The sequence below is a fragment of the Sorex araneus genome, chromosome 3 (genome assembly GCF_027595985.1).
Source record: "Sorex araneus isolate mSorAra2 chromosome 3, mSorAra2.pri, whole genome shotgun sequence".
NCBI classification, from domain to species: domain Eukaryota; kingdom Metazoa; phylum Chordata; class Mammalia; order Eulipotyphla; family Soricidae; genus Sorex; species Sorex araneus.
The window spans coordinates 88,536,791-88,553,720 of NC_073304.1; the positions used below are offsets into that span (position 1 = coordinate 88,536,791).

The following is a 16,930-nucleotide window of genomic DNA, read 5'->3' on the forward strand; positions in this document are numbered from 1 at the left end:
TAAACACACATACAGTGCATTTATACCAGAGGTCTCTACATTCTCTACTCTCATGGCTCCAGGAACTCCAAGGAGAGAGGAAGGAACATAGCCCACTTCAGATAACACTGATATAAATCAAAAATTAAAAAGGTAACCAATACCCAACTCCAATGTCAGTTCCTATGACTGAGAAATCTCATGTCTCATAAGACTGACACAAATACTTTACTGAGTGATATAAACAGAAACATAAAAGATTCCCGTTTATCTACAAGACAACACAGTTTCTTGAAAATCACAAATCAATAGAGGATGATATCTTCAAGTTTACTGGGACTAAGAAAACCCTAAGCATGCTCATATGCCAAACAAAGGTAACAAAGATTCTGATACTGCCAGGGCACTGTCCAAGGATAAACATACATCATATATTTATCATAACCACATTTCCTAATCCAAACCAGGAGATTCTGCTAAAATTCCTCTGTATTCATACAAGACCTACTTCCGAACTGTACACATGGGTTATGGATGAAACTTTTTAATTGAGTTGAATAGATCTACACAGGCTCTTAAGTCTAAGGAATTAAGACAGCCTGCAAAGTTGGTTTTCTACCTACACTGTACCAATCAATAAATTTAATACCTATAGAGCTGCCTTGTTACGTTCTAAACTGGGGAAGAGTTTCAGGAGTCAATTACGGAATAAAGACTAGAGGTTCAACATTTTGTGAAAACGAAAGGAAATAAGACCAGAAAGTGTTTTAACTTCATGACATCTCTCTTTGCAGAATACTCAAGGAACTTCCAATTATTTACAATCAGGTAAAACTATTTATTCTTGGCTAGGGAACTCCTCATGACTATGTACAACTGCATCTATCTGAATTATGTCTGACAAACTGGGTATTTACCTGTTTAACTTTGAAACTCCCCCGGCACACCTGATCTCATAGCCTAATGCCTCTCAGAGTGGCTCTATTTACACCACCCAGACACCATTAACCACTGCAACACCCACTCTTCCCATGTCCATGCACAAAGCTGCCTATGGCTGCAGCTGGTTACACTGAGTTTTAGTTAATCAGGAAAGAGGAATTAAATACCCACAAAGCAAACCTTACTACAGCAGGTTTATTTTCTGAACACCTTTTATTTTTTGCTTTTTTGGATCACACCTGGCAATGCACAGGGGTTACTCCTGGCTCTGCACTCAGGAATCACTCCTGGCGGTGCTCAGGGGACCATATGGGATGCTGGGATTTGAACCCAGGTTGGCCGTGTGCTATTGCTCCAGCCCCTGAACACCATGTTCTCTAAGTTAAATTCCCTCTTGGAAGGTTCAACATTAATCAGATTTCCTGAAAAAACATCATCAATCTTGACCTTCAATCCTTACAAAGACATTTAGATACTGCTGTCAGTCATACTGTATCCATCTATACTTGTCAATTCCCTAAATGACAGATGAATTAATTTACACCGCTCCCCACTGCAGCCTTCAGGTGTAAACCCTTTGTAGCAGACAACACAGCTATGCAATGTATGGGTTTAGTTTAAGACGAAGAGTGGGATAAGAATCGAAACAGCCTAGAAGAAGCCGTTTCTCTGAAATCACCCCTCACATTCTCAGTCTTAACAGTCCTCAACAGAATGAATCACCCTTGAAACATGAATGGACATGGCAACGCACTCAAAAACTGGCCTGCCTAAGATGATTGTGGTAGGATCAAACAAATACTGAGTTCAATACCAACTCTATCATTGATCCCCAAATGGGGAAATCACATATTAAATCTCTAGCCTTGTCTCCCCATCTATCTCATTTCATTGCTTTGAGAAAATACTAAGAAATGAGTCTATAAATAGGATGAGATAAATTAATTTTCCCTGCCCAAGATGCCACTTGCCATTTGCACTGTCTCCCACGCAGGTAGCAGTGAGGCTACGAGGCTCATTAAGTGAATGGAAAGGAAGAAAGAGTACTTATGTCAGACACCTAGGGTTCACTAGGGCCTTACCCTCCTCTTCTTCACTGCTTCCTGTAGGACCATCTGGCAGTTTGGAACGGCTGGTCAACTTATCACTGGTTGTAGCCATGGTGAGGAGAAAGGCATAGCCCAGAAACAAGGTTTTGTTGAGGGGCAAAGGCCCTCTCTGCTCTTCCAGGGCAGACGTTTCACCGATGTTGTCTCCACTCTCACAGGGGCTCACAAACTCTCCTGCCCCTACTGCACCTAGGAAGGGCAGAAACACAGTTACTAGAGAGATAAAGGCACTGCCTGGGCACAGGCCATAGCACCAAGCATGATACGATGGGTAGAAAATGTCCTGATGAACTTTTTGAACTATGAATCAAAGACCATTCCTATGGTCAGCATTCTTAGGACCAATTTCACAATGCAGAGAAACTATATATTTGTTGTAATTGTTTTCATATATGAAAATCAACTAGTATTGGTTTTATATAGCTAAACCAAATACTGAAGTCATCTTTAAAAAAAAAAGGTAGTTCCAATAAAGATTAGTTAAAAGTGAAAGGTTTAGAAAGCTTCAGCCCACCAGCGCACCGCCCCAGAAAAACTGATGTAATCTTAAAAATAAAACAAAATAAAACACTTTATTATCAAGAAATATCCCCAGCAGATACTTCCACCCTATCCTTCACCAGGTTGGTGTAGTGTGTGCTTGGTAATTGTACTGATGGAATCATCAAAATAATCTGCTTTAATGGTCCCAGTTCCAACACCAAGGAGTAAGGAGATAAGTGAGACAGTCCAGGACTCCCAGAACACCCATGCTAGGAGTGCCCCAAAAAGTCCTTGAGAAGAAAATGGATACCTGACTTGCAGAAGCAGAACCGTAGGCTCATTAGGAAGCTAAGATGACAGGTCATGTCTTCCTAAAATAAAACCAGCAGCAAGAAAATAGTCTGACAGAGTTTGGATGAGTCCGACATCCAACTGCCTGAGTTTGAATTCTGGCTTACTGTGTCATCCTTAGGGAAGTGAGTCAAGTCTCTGCCTTAGATTCAACTGGAAAATGAGTTCAAGCACCTGTTCCTCACAGATTATTTGAGATTCTATGAAACATTATTACCCATGTTATATATGCTGGATTACAGCAGAGAGGGTGGAGCTGATACAACTCCAATGCAGAAAAAAAAGAAAGGAGTTCTTCTGGTGCCAGAATAATGTAACCACTACCTGAAGGTTCCCTCGTGGCACACACGGCAGACTGTACCTTTCTGTCTCCAGAAGCTATAGACACTGAGGCAGAGACAAGAAACTCAGTGAACAATAAACTGAACTCTATTAAATAAGAAACATGAGGGACTGGAACAGGGTAGGTTAGTACAGTAGGGAGAGGAGAGACACAGGCTGAAGTAGAAAATTTCTATAGAAAATCTGGGAAAGCAGAGGACCCTAAGCACAAAGGAAAGGGGAACAATTTCAAGAGGTAGAAAATAAAAGCCTGATAAAGGAAGAGAGCTAGCACAAATTCACCTCTGAATATGCTTAAATTTATTATTTCTTTCTTAGAACCCAGACTGGAGTCAGAAAATGTTTGTAATCAAGACCCATCTATGCTCACTGAACTCTGATGGCAGATGCAGGGAAGGAGGGGCAGTAGGCAGTGCCTTGGTAGTAACTGTGGGACTGTACAGGACCCCAAATTTATAGCCAGGACAAAGGGACCATTACCTTAGGTTAGCCTCCAGTCTCTCCAACGGTGGACTTATCTTCCGTGCTCTTAGGGGAGAGTAAGACAGAAGGAAACACTCACCAGGTTTCACAGTAGCAGACTTCCGGCCTCGCTTGGCAGGGGACCGTTCCTCTTCAGAAGTGATAAGTTTCCTTTTGCCCGAAGGAACTCCCACGGAGGCTCGAGGGCTTTCTGTGACCTTACGAGTAGGGGTTGTGCTGCTACTGCTAGAAGCCGGAGTAGTCGGGGAGCTGATGTTACTGCGCCGTTTCCTCTTTCCTTCTACCAAATTGTCTATGGTAGGATAAGCCAAAGGTGGGTCAGCAACATGCTCTGAGCTCCTGAGCGCCAAGATACTAGGTAGAACCTGATTACATGCAGCCATACCCATATTCTTCTACCTCCCAAGAGGCCTTTTGTTTGTTTGCTATTTACCCTTTCTTCTACCTCCCAAGAAGCCTTTTATTTGTTTGCTATTTTGGGGGCCACATCCAGCAGTGCTTAGAAGAACTGTGCACTACTTAGGGATCACTCCGAGAGGAACTTGGGACCAAGTGCTGTGAAGAATTAAACCAGACCTCCTGCATCAAAGCAGTGCACTAGTCCTCTATTGCTCCAGCTCCCCAAGAAGCCTCTTTGAAGGCCACCATATTTTCTGTTTTAGTCTTTGCCAAACCAAAATGTGTTTCATCTCCAAAACAACTGTGGAGGAAGAAAAAACTGAGGATTTAGGGCCAGAGAGACAGAGTAGTATGTTTAGTATTTGCCTTGCATAAAGCTGACTCCAGTTTTATCCCCAGCACCTGAGAGAAGTGATCACTGTGCACAAAGCCAGGAGTAAAGCCTAAGCACCACCCAATATAGTCAAAAAAACAAAGAAAAAACAAAACAGAAAACCAAGGACTAAGTATTTGATACTGCAAGGGAAGAGAGCCATGGCTTCAGAAAATGAGAGTTTGCTATAATCTCATAAGCTACAGGAATATAAATGCTTAAGGAATCATTAGTAACTCCTCTAGAAATTACTCATCCTGTCAGAAACCACTACAGTCCAGTCAAGGGGCCCAGAGAGAGTGGTTCAGGAGGCAAACATCTATTTTTTTGTTTTGTTTTGTTTTGTTTTTTCAGGGGGGGAATAAAGGCATGCCAGTCAGTAGTGGGGGCAGGAAAACAGAAAACCATGCAGTACTGGGGACTGAACCCTCTTAAAAAAAGCATCCCAGCCTGTGAAACTATCTCCACAGCCCAGGTCTCAAAGGTCTTACCTAAGCTGATATCTGCCGCCTTGGTGAGGGGTGTTACTGCCTCATATGGGCCGAGGCCATACTGCTCTCTCAGTCTGTTCCCTTGCTCCAGGGACAGGATGACAGCCATTCGCTTATACCACTTCCTTTGTCCTTCTTTTTCAATGCTGTAGTACAGCTCTCCAGACTCCTTCCTATGACCTTTAACCACTCCTGGATGGAAAGCAACATAAAAGAAGCTTGTTGTCAGGGGCTGCTCAACATCCACTCACAAAGGCCTGAGTCAGAGAACAAGGAGATCCAACAGTAGACTGAAGTTAGGACTTCACAAAATTCCATCTGCTAATCTCAGACAACAACAACACTTAAGATACATGTTGCTACTCCAGGACTGGGGTATGGAAAACTTGCAAAAAAAGGCTCTTAGTTATAAAATAAGTCTTCTTAATGCCAAACTTGTAGTTTAAGTAATAGTTGAAGTTAAATGGCTTATTTATTTTTCGGGTTTTTTTTTTTTTTTTTTTGGGCATATACCCAGTGTTGTTCAGGGGCTATTCCTGACTCTGTGCTCAGGAGTGATCATATGCAGTTCCAGAGATCAAACCTACTCAGTGGAACACAAGACCCCTATACTATCTCTCCAGCCCCTGAAATGGTTTCCTAATGATCTCATTACAAATTAGTAAGGTTTTCTTTCTCGGTTTCTTTGGAAGTCTACTAATAATTTTTGAGTTAAGTTTTAGGTTAAAAAGATGACATTTTAAGAGTACATGTGTCTGTGGAGAAAAATCAAAATAGAGATACAGAACAAAGAAAGGGTGGGCTGGGCAAGGAGGAATTAATCCACCTCTCCAGCCTAATCTCCAGAGATCTAGCTGATTCAGAAAGGTAAGTAAGGCCTTCTGGTTAGAACACAATCTAGGATATAATAGGAAACCGGGCTAGAATTCTAGAAACCTATGTAGAGGCCTAATTATGATGCCTGTGAAAAAACCCACACCCTCACAACTGATCATAAACAAACATACAACATATATATAATATAAAACAGCATTAACGTAAACATAAATTAACATATTCTTTCCTGTAAACAAAGGGAGCAATTTGTTCTCTCCCATAGACTGTGCTTGAATGAAGAAGGCCTAAGAGAAACCCAGAGTGTGTACCACTAAAAAAAAAGAATATAAAGGAGAATACTCCTTATCTGCCACAGAATGCTTCTTTTACCTTGTTAATTTATCTCCCATCTTAAATTTCTATTGCCAAACTAAATCACAAAGACACCCTCAAAAGCACAAAGAAGTCTAAGATCAACAATATATTTCACACTAATGAAGAGCTACTAGAAGCAATCTACTGTTGACATGAATAACAGCCTCAAGAAATGGGACACAGAATCCCTACCCCTTGATTCCATGATTCACTCTGGATACAGAATTGTCTCCACTGTCCACAATGGAGGACCAAACGTGGACCTCCAAGAGTGAATTTACACCTGAAAGAAGAATGAATGCATTTGATACAACTATGTAAGTCATAAGTCATACAAGACCTCAATTTATGTGCTACTGATGTCACATTAAATTCATGACGTTTTCTAGAAGGTCAAGTGGCCCATTAACAATTAAATAATGGAGCAAATGGAAACTGTTCAAATTCCCAGCAAGGATGTTTTTAGATGAGAAATTCAGCACAAACATGTCTCCAAATTTTATCACTGAAGGGAGAAAACACTTCGAAAAAATGGCACATCAAAAAGCACATCAAAACACAAATCCCTCACCATCTTCAGTACAGAACTGGCTCCTTCAAAACAGGAAAAGGAAGTAGAGGTGGTAGAGGTAAGAGAACCATTTGTTCAAACCAGAGAAAGTGACAGGCATACATACGTACAAACACAGCACTAACCACGTCTCCCTAAGCAAAAATATCTCACTATAAATTTCCTATTTGGTCCCCATCAAGGCAAATGGTCAGTTTAAAAGTTACTGATGAAAGAACTAAGGACATAAAGGAAAAAGCAGTAACTTTTCAATGGAGAAGCAGGAATAAACCAATATAACCAACTGTTGAAGAATGACATCACCAATGCTGTCCTGTAAATGGTACATGCCTCCCGCAGCAGAGAATGGGATGAGAAAGGCACTTCACCTCAATAAGCTTTGAAATGTTCCTTTCAGGACCCATCACTCCAATTTAATCAGAACAAAATATGAGACAAACCCAAAACAAGGACCAGCAATCCTCAAAATTGTCAAGGTCATGAAAACCAAGAAAATATTAGAAATTGCCACAGATCAGGTCAAAGGACACATGAGAACTAAATGCAGTGTGGTAATCCTGGATTGGCTCCTGAAATAGAAAAGAACATACAGAAAAGCTAGTAGAATCTAAAAAGCCTGCAGTTTAGATAACAGGAAAGAACCAGTGTTGGTTTGGTTTTGATAAATGTATAGAGTTAATGTAAGAATTTGACAAGACAAACAGCTGGATGAGGGGTACACAGGAACTCTTATACTACCTGTACTTTGTACTTTGCAATTTTTCTTTTAAAACATTACAAAATTAAAGGCTGACTGAACAACAAACAGAATCAGTAGTGAGAGGAGCCAATGCTACAAGAAGGAATTTCTGACAGTAGAGGTGCCAGGAGTAAATACTCTCCTCATCACTGACATAGGGTGGCTTACCCAGGGCACAGCTGCATCTGTTCTTACCTGCACTGAAATATTCATCCTCTGAGAGGGCTGTTACTTCAGTATCCAATGGAATGGGGTCACACAGCAGAATGTCTTTGCCCAACACATCACACTCGTACCCATCATCAAAGAGCAATTTATACTTCCCAGCTCCCACATCTCGTGTGATTTTTCCAGAGTAAAAATAACCATTGGATGACCATTTGGCGACAACACGGAGTCCTACAAAGCTGTTCCCTGGAGAGGAGGCATCTAGGCCGTCAGAAGGGCCGGCAGTGGCCTGGAAAGGAATCTCCGGGGAGTCGCTCCGACGCAAAGCACCAGCACCTACATCTGCTCGCTTGGTGGGCTCTGGCACTCTGGGCACAATGCGGGTGAAAGATTTATCATCCGGTGACATGTTGGGTGAAATGTCCTCTATGCCCAAGGGGCCAGGCACAGCTGTCTCTCTAAGAGATAAGAAATGAAAGAAGGCAATGAGAGTAAGAAGAGAGAAGTTTTTATCTACTAAATCCCCACTTCCTTTATCTATGGTTCTCTACAGCCCAGTCTTTGAGAACCCCAACACAGGCATAAGAAGCCTGGTCTCTCAGCAGCCTCATACATATCCCTGCCCACTCCCCAGGCAATGTGGGCCCCTCTTACCCCCACACACTCTCTGTACCCCTCTTTTCTCTACTCCCTTTTTTTTTTTCTGAACAAGTCACAGACTAAGTGTATCTCACACTACCCGGGTACCTGGTTCCAGTGGTCCGAGAAGGCGGGCGGCCCCTTCGCCCGCGCCCACGAGGCGTGACTGGAGCCTTCCCTCCCTGTCTGATGCCAAGGCCTGCATCACCATCCTCCTCACACACTGGCGCCCCTGTCTGACTGACCCCTTTTCTAGGACTAGAGAATGAAGACAGGTTAGTCTGATAGCACCAGCCACTGGATCCTTTCTTCAAAAAGTTTCCCCTTGGCCCTTGACTACATGGCCCCAGGCCAACCTGCCAGGCCTCCAGAACAGCAGCAAGTTGGTCCTAACACCACCACCAAACTCTCAGCTGGGGAGTGGGGAGGACAGGATGAATCACAAGTCAAGGACATCCTTTTCTGCAAATCTACCTTCAACCAAGCTTCCTACTGCTGCCCTCAAAAATAGCATTCCCATTCCTGTGCTGGCTTCTAAGAACTAGGCTCTTGAACCCCAAAGGGGATAACAAAAAGCTAAGGGATATATTATATTGGGGTAAGTATCCCAAAGTCTCTGTACTCCATTCAAGACACTTGTAGGTTATAGAAAATGGGCATGGCAGGAGCATATCCTATGCCAACTTTCCCAGAGTTCCCTCACCTGTTTTCTATGGGGGCTTTTTGGCCAAAGAAGTCAACCTCCTGCAGGGTTCCACCCTAACTCCTATATAAACCCAAAATGGGCAAGGAATGAAAGGTAAGAGGAGTTGACGTGTCCTATATGGAGGCTGGGGAAGTTTCCCATTACTCCCCTTTTCCTGTGATAGCAAAACGTCTGCAACCCTGCCCCTGCTGTGGCTCTCTCTCTGGACACCCTGTCTGCACCTCAGTTTTCCTGGGCCTCCTCGGGAACTGGGCAAGGCAAAATCTGCGGGTTCTGTCCCGCTGGTTTTCCCTTTGAGTGGTCCGGCTCCTCGCCCTGAGCTGCCACTGCTGTGCATAGCTGAGAGACTTGTCCCACTTGATGTACGGTGTAAGCTGGAGGCCTTGGAGGAGAATGAGCTGATATCCCCCAGATCGCCTGAGGAACCCCCAGTCTGTGAAGGAGAAACTTCAGTTTCACACTCCTGACACTCTACAATTGGCTCTTCGGTCTCCTGCAAGAAGAAATGAATACAAAATGCTAACATGCTAGATGAAAATCACAAAGATGGCAAAAAATTTCAATTCAGAAAGAGCAAAGTTGGGAGGAAATTTTCTGGAATAATGGAAATTATTATATGTTGTTTTAAGTAACAGTTACATGAAGTTGTTAAAAGCCACTAATACTGAATATTTAAGACCTGCCCATCCTACTGGGAATATATTTTATCTCTATAAGAGAAATATAAAGTGCAGGTCGTACTAGATTGGGAAGAAAGAGACCTCTGTTATGAGCTCACATAAATTATCTTCCTATTGAACAAGTTTATAAGCTTGAGCTACTAAGATATCAGAGTACCACAGAGATACCAGATACTTAAAGACAGAGGTAATCCTATCAGAGGGAAGACAATAGTAAGGAGGCAGGAACATTTAAGGAGGAAAAGGAATGCTTGGCTTCTGAGCATGTGATTAGCAGTGGAAAGCAGTAAATGTTAGGTATTTTATAACTTTTCAGTAAGTGAACAAAGAAATGGTAAGGAATAGGAAAAATTGCCTAAAAATAATGTTACTGTCTTTAAAAGGCTATATTCAAAACATGCAAGTTTGAGGTGAGAGATAGTACAGAAGATAAGGTGCTTGCCTTGCATGCTGTTGCCTCTGGTTTCAACCCTGGCACCACATATGGGTCCATGAGTACTGCGCCAAAGGTTATTCCTAACAAGAGTCGGAAATAGGCCCTGAACACTACTGGGTGTAGACCAAAAACATAAACGAAAAAAAGCAAGTTTTCATTATCTAGGGACATCAAACTACTTCACATACTCAATACTCCAATAGTCAGGCAGTGGTTAGTTGCCTAGAACTGTTTTAAGGGTCCTTCTGTTTTTAGTTTGTCATGTTCTTGTTTACTGGACAACACCCAGCAATGCTCTAGGTCTACTCTCAGTTCTGTGCTAGTGGGGAGAGAGAAGTCACTGCAGACTGTGCTCAGGGGACAATGAGGTGCCTGAGATAGAACTTGGGCCTCCTTCATGCAATCACAGCCCAGAGTTCAACATCCTTTGAAGCTAATTCCCAGGATTAGCAAAAAAATGTTTAATCTCCATGTCTTTTGGGCACAGGATTAAGAAATTACAACACAAGTACTATGGAACTGCCTTCCCACTCTTAACCATGCAGTATCATGCTAATTGGCCAGAGAAGATAATGAAGAAACAAACTTCCCTAAGAATTTATGATTTATCTAGGGAGTAACAATACATTCACATATACACCATTATATAATTTCTGATTACTCCCTTCATGAAAAATCTCTTGCTTAGAACTCATAAAATCATTCATTCTATATTCCTTTCATTTTACCTCACTGTCTATGTATCCGATTTCTTTTTCTCTGCCCACTCTTCCAAAACTATTTCTCAAGATTTTGTTCTTACTCCCTTTTTGCCTTTTTGTTTTTTGGGTCACATCAACAGTGCTCAGGGATTACTCCTGACTCTGTTCTCAGGTATCATGCCTGATGGTACTGGGAGAACCAAATGGGGTGCTGGTGATCAAATTTATTGTAGTTCAACAACTAAGAAGCAAAGTTTTTTATAATAGTGATTCAAAATATATGAATCCCAAGAGTTGTTTACTCATTTGATCTTCCCTTTTTTCCCACTACCCAATTCTAGCAAACACTTAACTCTCCAGATACCCTCCATCTCTATAGCCAAGAGAGTCCATTTTCTTTCTTATTGAGATAGGACTTACAACAGACTTAATTCTATGTTTAAGCATACAGTGTTACACCACACCCACCAACAAAGTGACCCTATCCCTCCACCATTGTTCTAGTTCCCTTCTCACACCCTGGATTGAATACAGGGCCCCATACATACGAGGCAATTACTTTACCATTTCACCTTTTATCTGAATAGTATTCCAAAAGTTTTAGAGATATATATAGAGAGATACATATATGTATATATATATATATATATATACATACATATATATCCTAATTTTTTTTTACCTAATTATCTATTCTTGGGATTTTGAGTGGTTTATAGATCCTGGTCATTAAAAACAGCATTGCAGGACCAGAGCACTAGTGTCTTACATGTGGAAGACCTGTTTCAATCCCTAGTATCAACCTACCAAGAGTGATCTCTGAGTGCAGAGTCAGGAGTAATCCCTATCAGGTGTGATGCAAAACACCCATCCCCCTCAAAAAAAAAAGAACAAGAAAATAGCATTGCAATGAGCATAAGTGTGAATCTATCTTTTCAAATTAGTGCATTTGTGTTCCTGACATAGGTGTCACGGGTTAGTACTATAGACCATATGGTAGCTTTATTTTCAGTTGTTTAAGAAGCTGCCATACCATTTTCCATAGAGGCTGAAAAGCCCAAGCATTTTATTGGATATTCTTCCCTCTCCCCAATCCCTATATTCAGAAATTCACCCAAGTCTGTCAATTTTACCTTATATATTTCTTACATCTACAATAACTGCTCATCTGCAATTTCAATCTCCATGGTTTCAAATAACTATGGTCAATCACAACCTAACATTTTTGTACAGAATAAGGTATTTTGAGAAAGGCTATATTCATATAATTTTGTTCTAACATATTGTCATAGTTTTTTTACTTTATTATTAATCCCTGTCTCTCCATCTTGGATGAGCCTCACGCATGAAGGAACCAGCAAAGGAATCCAGGCATGAGGGACCCAGGGCTGAGATCTCCAAGCCTGCCTGGATTGGGACTGGGCCTCTCCACCCAGATTTCCCATTTTCCAGTAGCATGGCAGTCACACCCACAAACTGCCCCCAGTGCCATGTAATCCCATCAACGGCCAAGATCCACCTCTTATAGTCTAGCCCACTGATATGCCTAAAGCAGCACATGTGTTTGGTTTTAACATACTTGCTTGCATTCTTTGATAAACATTCTCCATCCCTCTCACAGCCCGACAACCTGCCGAGAGTATCCTGCCCGCATGGAAGAGCCTGGCAAGCTCCCTGTGGCATATTCGATATGACAAATACAGTAACAATAACAGATCTCATTCCCCTAGTCCTGAAAGAGTCTCCAATCTTTGGGAAAGATGAGTAAGGAGAGGCAGCTAAAATCTCAGGGCTGATGGGGCTGGAGCGATAGCACAGAGGGTAGGGCATTTGCCTTGCAATCGGCCGACCCGGGTTCGATTCCCAACATCCCATATGGTCCCCCGAGCACCGTCAGGAGAAATTCCTGAGTTCATGAACCAGGAATAATCCCTGTGTATCACTGGGTGTGAACCAAAAAGCAAAAAACTCAGGGCTGAGATGAATGGAGACATTACTGGTGTCCGCATGAGCAAATCGATGAACAATGGGATGACAGTGATAGTGATATTATTAATCCTTTACTGTAACTAATTTATCAATTAAACTTTTTATAAATTTGTATATATAGGGGGAAAAAAAGTATACGTCTGAAGTTTCAGATATTCAGTGGGGATCTTGGATTAAATGTCCAAGGGAAAACTACATTATCTTTCAGCCTCTCCTTCCACTCTCTGTCACTTATTACCACCCATCTACATTATGCTCTAAGCTTAATGTACTCCAATTCATTGTTTTACTGCTACCTACCAGACATTCCCAACAGGCAGGTCTAAGCATGTCATTTTTTGTCTCTAAAATTCCTTAAAGGCTATCCTTCACGGAGGATAAAAATCTAAACCTGGGGTTGGAGTGATAATACAATTGGTAGGACATTGGCCTTGCACACGGCTGACCCCTATTCTACCCCCAGCACCCCATATGGTACTCCAAGCGCCACCAGGAGATATCTCTGAGCATAAAGCCATGAGCACCGCCAGGTATGACCAAAAAATAATAATGCTACTACATAAAACATCCTTTTACTAGTAGAGAGATTTACAGAGAATTGCTCTTTACAGAAAGGACAGCATGACAGTAATGGCTAAATAAGAGGCCAATGGTAAGGCAATCCATCGGGTTAAACAGAATTCCAGACCTCTTGTCTGTTTTGTCACTATCACTGCAGGGGTCACACCTGACACTAGTCAGAGTACATAAGGGACCCATCAGGGTCATAGCAAGCAACACTGAGAGGCAAGGACAAGGCTTCCTATTTTTATTTCAGTTCTCATAGCTAATAAAAACATGAAGAAAAATAAAATATTAGTAGTTAGCTAACAGAATAGGGGGAGTGGGAATGGGTATAAACAGATACCCAGAGCATATCATTACCTCAGTCACTTTTCTTTCAACTTCTGTTCCATCCACATAATAAACATCTGTGATGACACGAGTGACAAGTGTGCGAACTTCACGAATTGTTCTCATGTGGCGATGCAAGACATGGCCGTGTGGAGGCTGAGGCATTTCAAACTCTTCCTCTCCCTATGACAGAAGATACAGAACACAGGCATGGGCCTCACTGCAAACTGGCAGATCACAAATCAACTTTAAGATGAGCAATGTTCAGAGGTCCCATGAATCTAATGTGATGGAATTTTCCAGTTGCCTTCTTTTCTATTCACCTATAGATATGACAGGGAAGGACCAACTGTATAGCCAACAACTAGAAGAGTTTGTTAATATCATCAAAAATGACACGTCTGAATCAAAACCCTAACATTTAGTACTTATATCTAGGATATATAACTAAAACTTTTACCCTTCAAATATACTGAACTATTGTAATCCTTCTGATTTTTATGCTGAGTTGCGAGTATACTAGCTTACACTTGCAATGATAGCTCCTGAGATAAAAGAAAGGAATTCTTTAGAATTTTATATAGCCAGAATAATTTGGCTACTATGTTTTTCCTGCATTAATAAGTGAACACTAGTTTATTGGTGCGTGAAACCAAGGTATACTGACTTCTCCTAGAATTAAAGATATTTAATCCATTCCCAAAACACAGTACAGCTAGAGCTAGTTTGAGCTAGTCCAAACCCAGAAAAGAGTAACAAATCAGAATTTTGTATCCAGTTACACCACAAAGAATAATCAATTAAGTCACTTAAGATTTTTTTCCTGAGAACCACCAGGTATGAGCCCAAAACCAAATGAATTTATAAAAATTCTTACATTCATGTTTTCTCATAACACTAATATCATTGTGTTTATCTATATCCATGTCATTCCCCCTGCCCCATTGCACACTTCTTTCTCCCACCTGTGGTAGACAGATTTTTAGTTCAGCATTCTATGTTACAGAATCCAAGTCTTTGAAAAGAACTCTATGTATCATCACAATAATGGTGATTCTGACAATATCATAATAATTTGTCTAAAAGCTTTAATAATTTACCTGAATAAATCCCACATCACGACATCTGAGAAGAAAAACTACTAAAATGGAAATATTAAATTATATGAATAAATATACATGAAACGAAAGTATGAAAATTCTCTCAAACAGTTCCTTAAAATAACTCTATACATACTCTAGTTAATGAACAGTCAGAACATTAGTTTGTCCACATCTTAATCAGGGGGGTTCCTGTAACAGAACTGAGATAACCTCTGCCTCCTGCCTGCATATACAGCCAAGCCCTAAACCAGTGGTCTAAAAAAGTTTTAGTGCTTTATATATCCCTGAGATAGGGTCAGGAAGCATCCCTGTTTCTTTCAACTGCAGCCAGACTAAGGATCACTTCAAGAAGGAAACTTACATAAACATGTCTGACAGAGTAAAGAAAGGAGAGACAGGAAAGGGGGGCAGATAAAAAGAAAGCTATGCTTACTCTCTCTTCCAAATAGTCTTCTGAAAAGAGGTCTCTGAAAAGACAAATAACTTGAGGAACTTATCATTATTGAGAGGAAAACAAAATGAAAATAAAACCACACTTTCCCTTCATAGAAAACCTGGCTCTCAGCACACTACTTAACATATAAAATTGAGAAATTTCAAAAGTAAGCCTCACATGCTTTTCTCCAAGCACTGACCTGAGTCCTATCCAGACTACTGGAGATTTTTAAAAAAGAAAAAAAAAATCACTGACACTTGGAAAACTTCCATACAACCTTATCTTCTAACCATTCTTGAAATATTAACAGGCTAATGCCAATTTTTTGTTATAGACACAAAAACATCTATATTTCTATTATAAAAGTCACCATTTTAACTTTGAAGTATAGTTTATGGTATTAAGTACATTCACATCATCATACCCACCTCTTGAACTTTTTCATCTTTTCCCATCCCAACTGAAATTTTGTATCTCTTCACCAACTACATTTTTCTAGCACCTATCTTTTCTTAGCAGGTGTACCTAGCTCTTAAATGTGCTATTTCACTCTGGATGATATGGCAGTAGTATGGTATCAGCAGTGGCTATGGTGGTGACAGCAGCAGCAGCAATACTGAGAATAAAAACAACAGGCAGTAGCAGCAGTCAGCATAGCTTAGGCACTCACTATGAGCCAGGCTCAGCAACAAAGTTTTATGTGCCCTTTGTCATGTAATTCTCACGGTATCTAGGTAAAATGGTCCAACCCCAAAGCCTGGACCTTAGTCACACTGGTTCCTATGATGATGACAATGATGTTGAGATGGGAGAAGGGATTATTTCCCTTTAATAGAGAGGAAAAATAAAAGAAAGTGAAGGAAAATATAATGCCGTGGTTCTTACATGATTGCTATCTTTTAATCAAGTTTATTTTTTTCCATAGAAACAGAGAAACCGGGGTTGGAGTAATAGCACAGCGGGTAGGGAGTTTGCCTTGTACACGGCCAACCCGGGTTCGATTCCCAGCATCTCATATGGTCCCCTGAGTACTGCCAGGGGTAATTCCTGAGTGCAGAGGCAGGAGTAACCCCTGTGCATCTCTGGGTGTGACCCAAAAAAGCAAAAAAAGAAAAAAAAAACCACCAGAGAAACCAAATTGTAATACAGTAGAATGCAAAATTAAGGAAAAAAAAAACAAACAAAACAGAGTCTATATAATATGCTACAGTCTCTATATTCAAAAGGTTAAACTAGTTTATTTGATTTTATTTTATTTCTGCAGTATTAGGGATCAAACTCAGAGCCTCACACATGCAAAGCAAGCACTCTACCACTAAGTCACATCCCCCGCCAATAAAATCTATAAAAACTTTAAAAAAAAAAAAACTGAAAAAACTGATAAGGCTTTAAGTGCCAGAGACTATGCTACTAAAAGGTGAAAATAAACAGAATGCTTGTAGCTCCAAGAAAGGTATGGATAAACAGAAGAAGATTATAGAGGCCAAGATTAAAGAAAATAGAAAAGCAACATAGCATAATGAAAAGAATACCAATTCTGAAGTCATATATGCTGAGTTCAAATTCCAGTTCTACCACCTACTGATGGCAAAATCTTGGGCAAGTTACTTAACCTCTCTTCAGCTTGGTTTCTTTACCTGTGAAATGGGAATAATAATACCAACCTCACAGGTTGTCTTGAGCACAATGCTGATATACTGTAGGTGTAGGTGTTCAAAAACAGGA

The 16,930-nt window shown here is 40.8% G+C and overlaps 1 protein-coding gene across 13 annotated transcripts in view; it reads right to left on the reverse strand.

Moving 5' to 3' along the window:
* The window catches only part of TP53BP1 (tumor protein p53 binding protein 1), a 76,429-nt gene that overhangs the window by 3,942 nt on the left and 55,557 nt on the right, over positions 1 to 16,930 (reverse strand). For 5 of the 13 annotated variants that reach the window (XM_055130646.1, XM_055130648.1, XM_055130647.1 and 2 more), the window contains exons 18-26: positions 15,203 to 15,236; positions 14,767 to 14,807; positions 13,697 to 13,849; positions 9,188 to 9,459; positions 8,369 to 8,518; positions 7,649 to 8,079; positions 4,953 to 5,144; positions 3,769 to 3,981; positions 2,004 to 2,219 (exon numbers count right to left, since the gene is read on the reverse strand). In XM_055130646.1, coding sequence (XP_054986621.1) covers positions 2,004 to 2,219; positions 3,769 to 3,981; positions 4,953 to 5,144; positions 7,649 to 8,079; positions 8,369 to 8,518; positions 9,188 to 9,459; positions 13,697 to 13,849; positions 14,767 to 14,807; positions 15,203 to 15,236 — 1,702 coding nt within the window. Of the gene's footprint in view, positions 1 to 2,003; positions 2,220 to 3,768; positions 3,982 to 4,952; positions 5,145 to 6,315; positions 6,427 to 7,648; positions 8,080 to 8,368; positions 8,519 to 9,187; positions 9,460 to 13,696; positions 13,850 to 14,766; positions 14,808 to 15,202; positions 15,237 to 16,930 lie in introns of those variants that run through there. The other 8 variants (XM_055130655.1, XM_055130654.1, XM_055130649.1 and 5 more) reach the window with 5 other exon arrangements.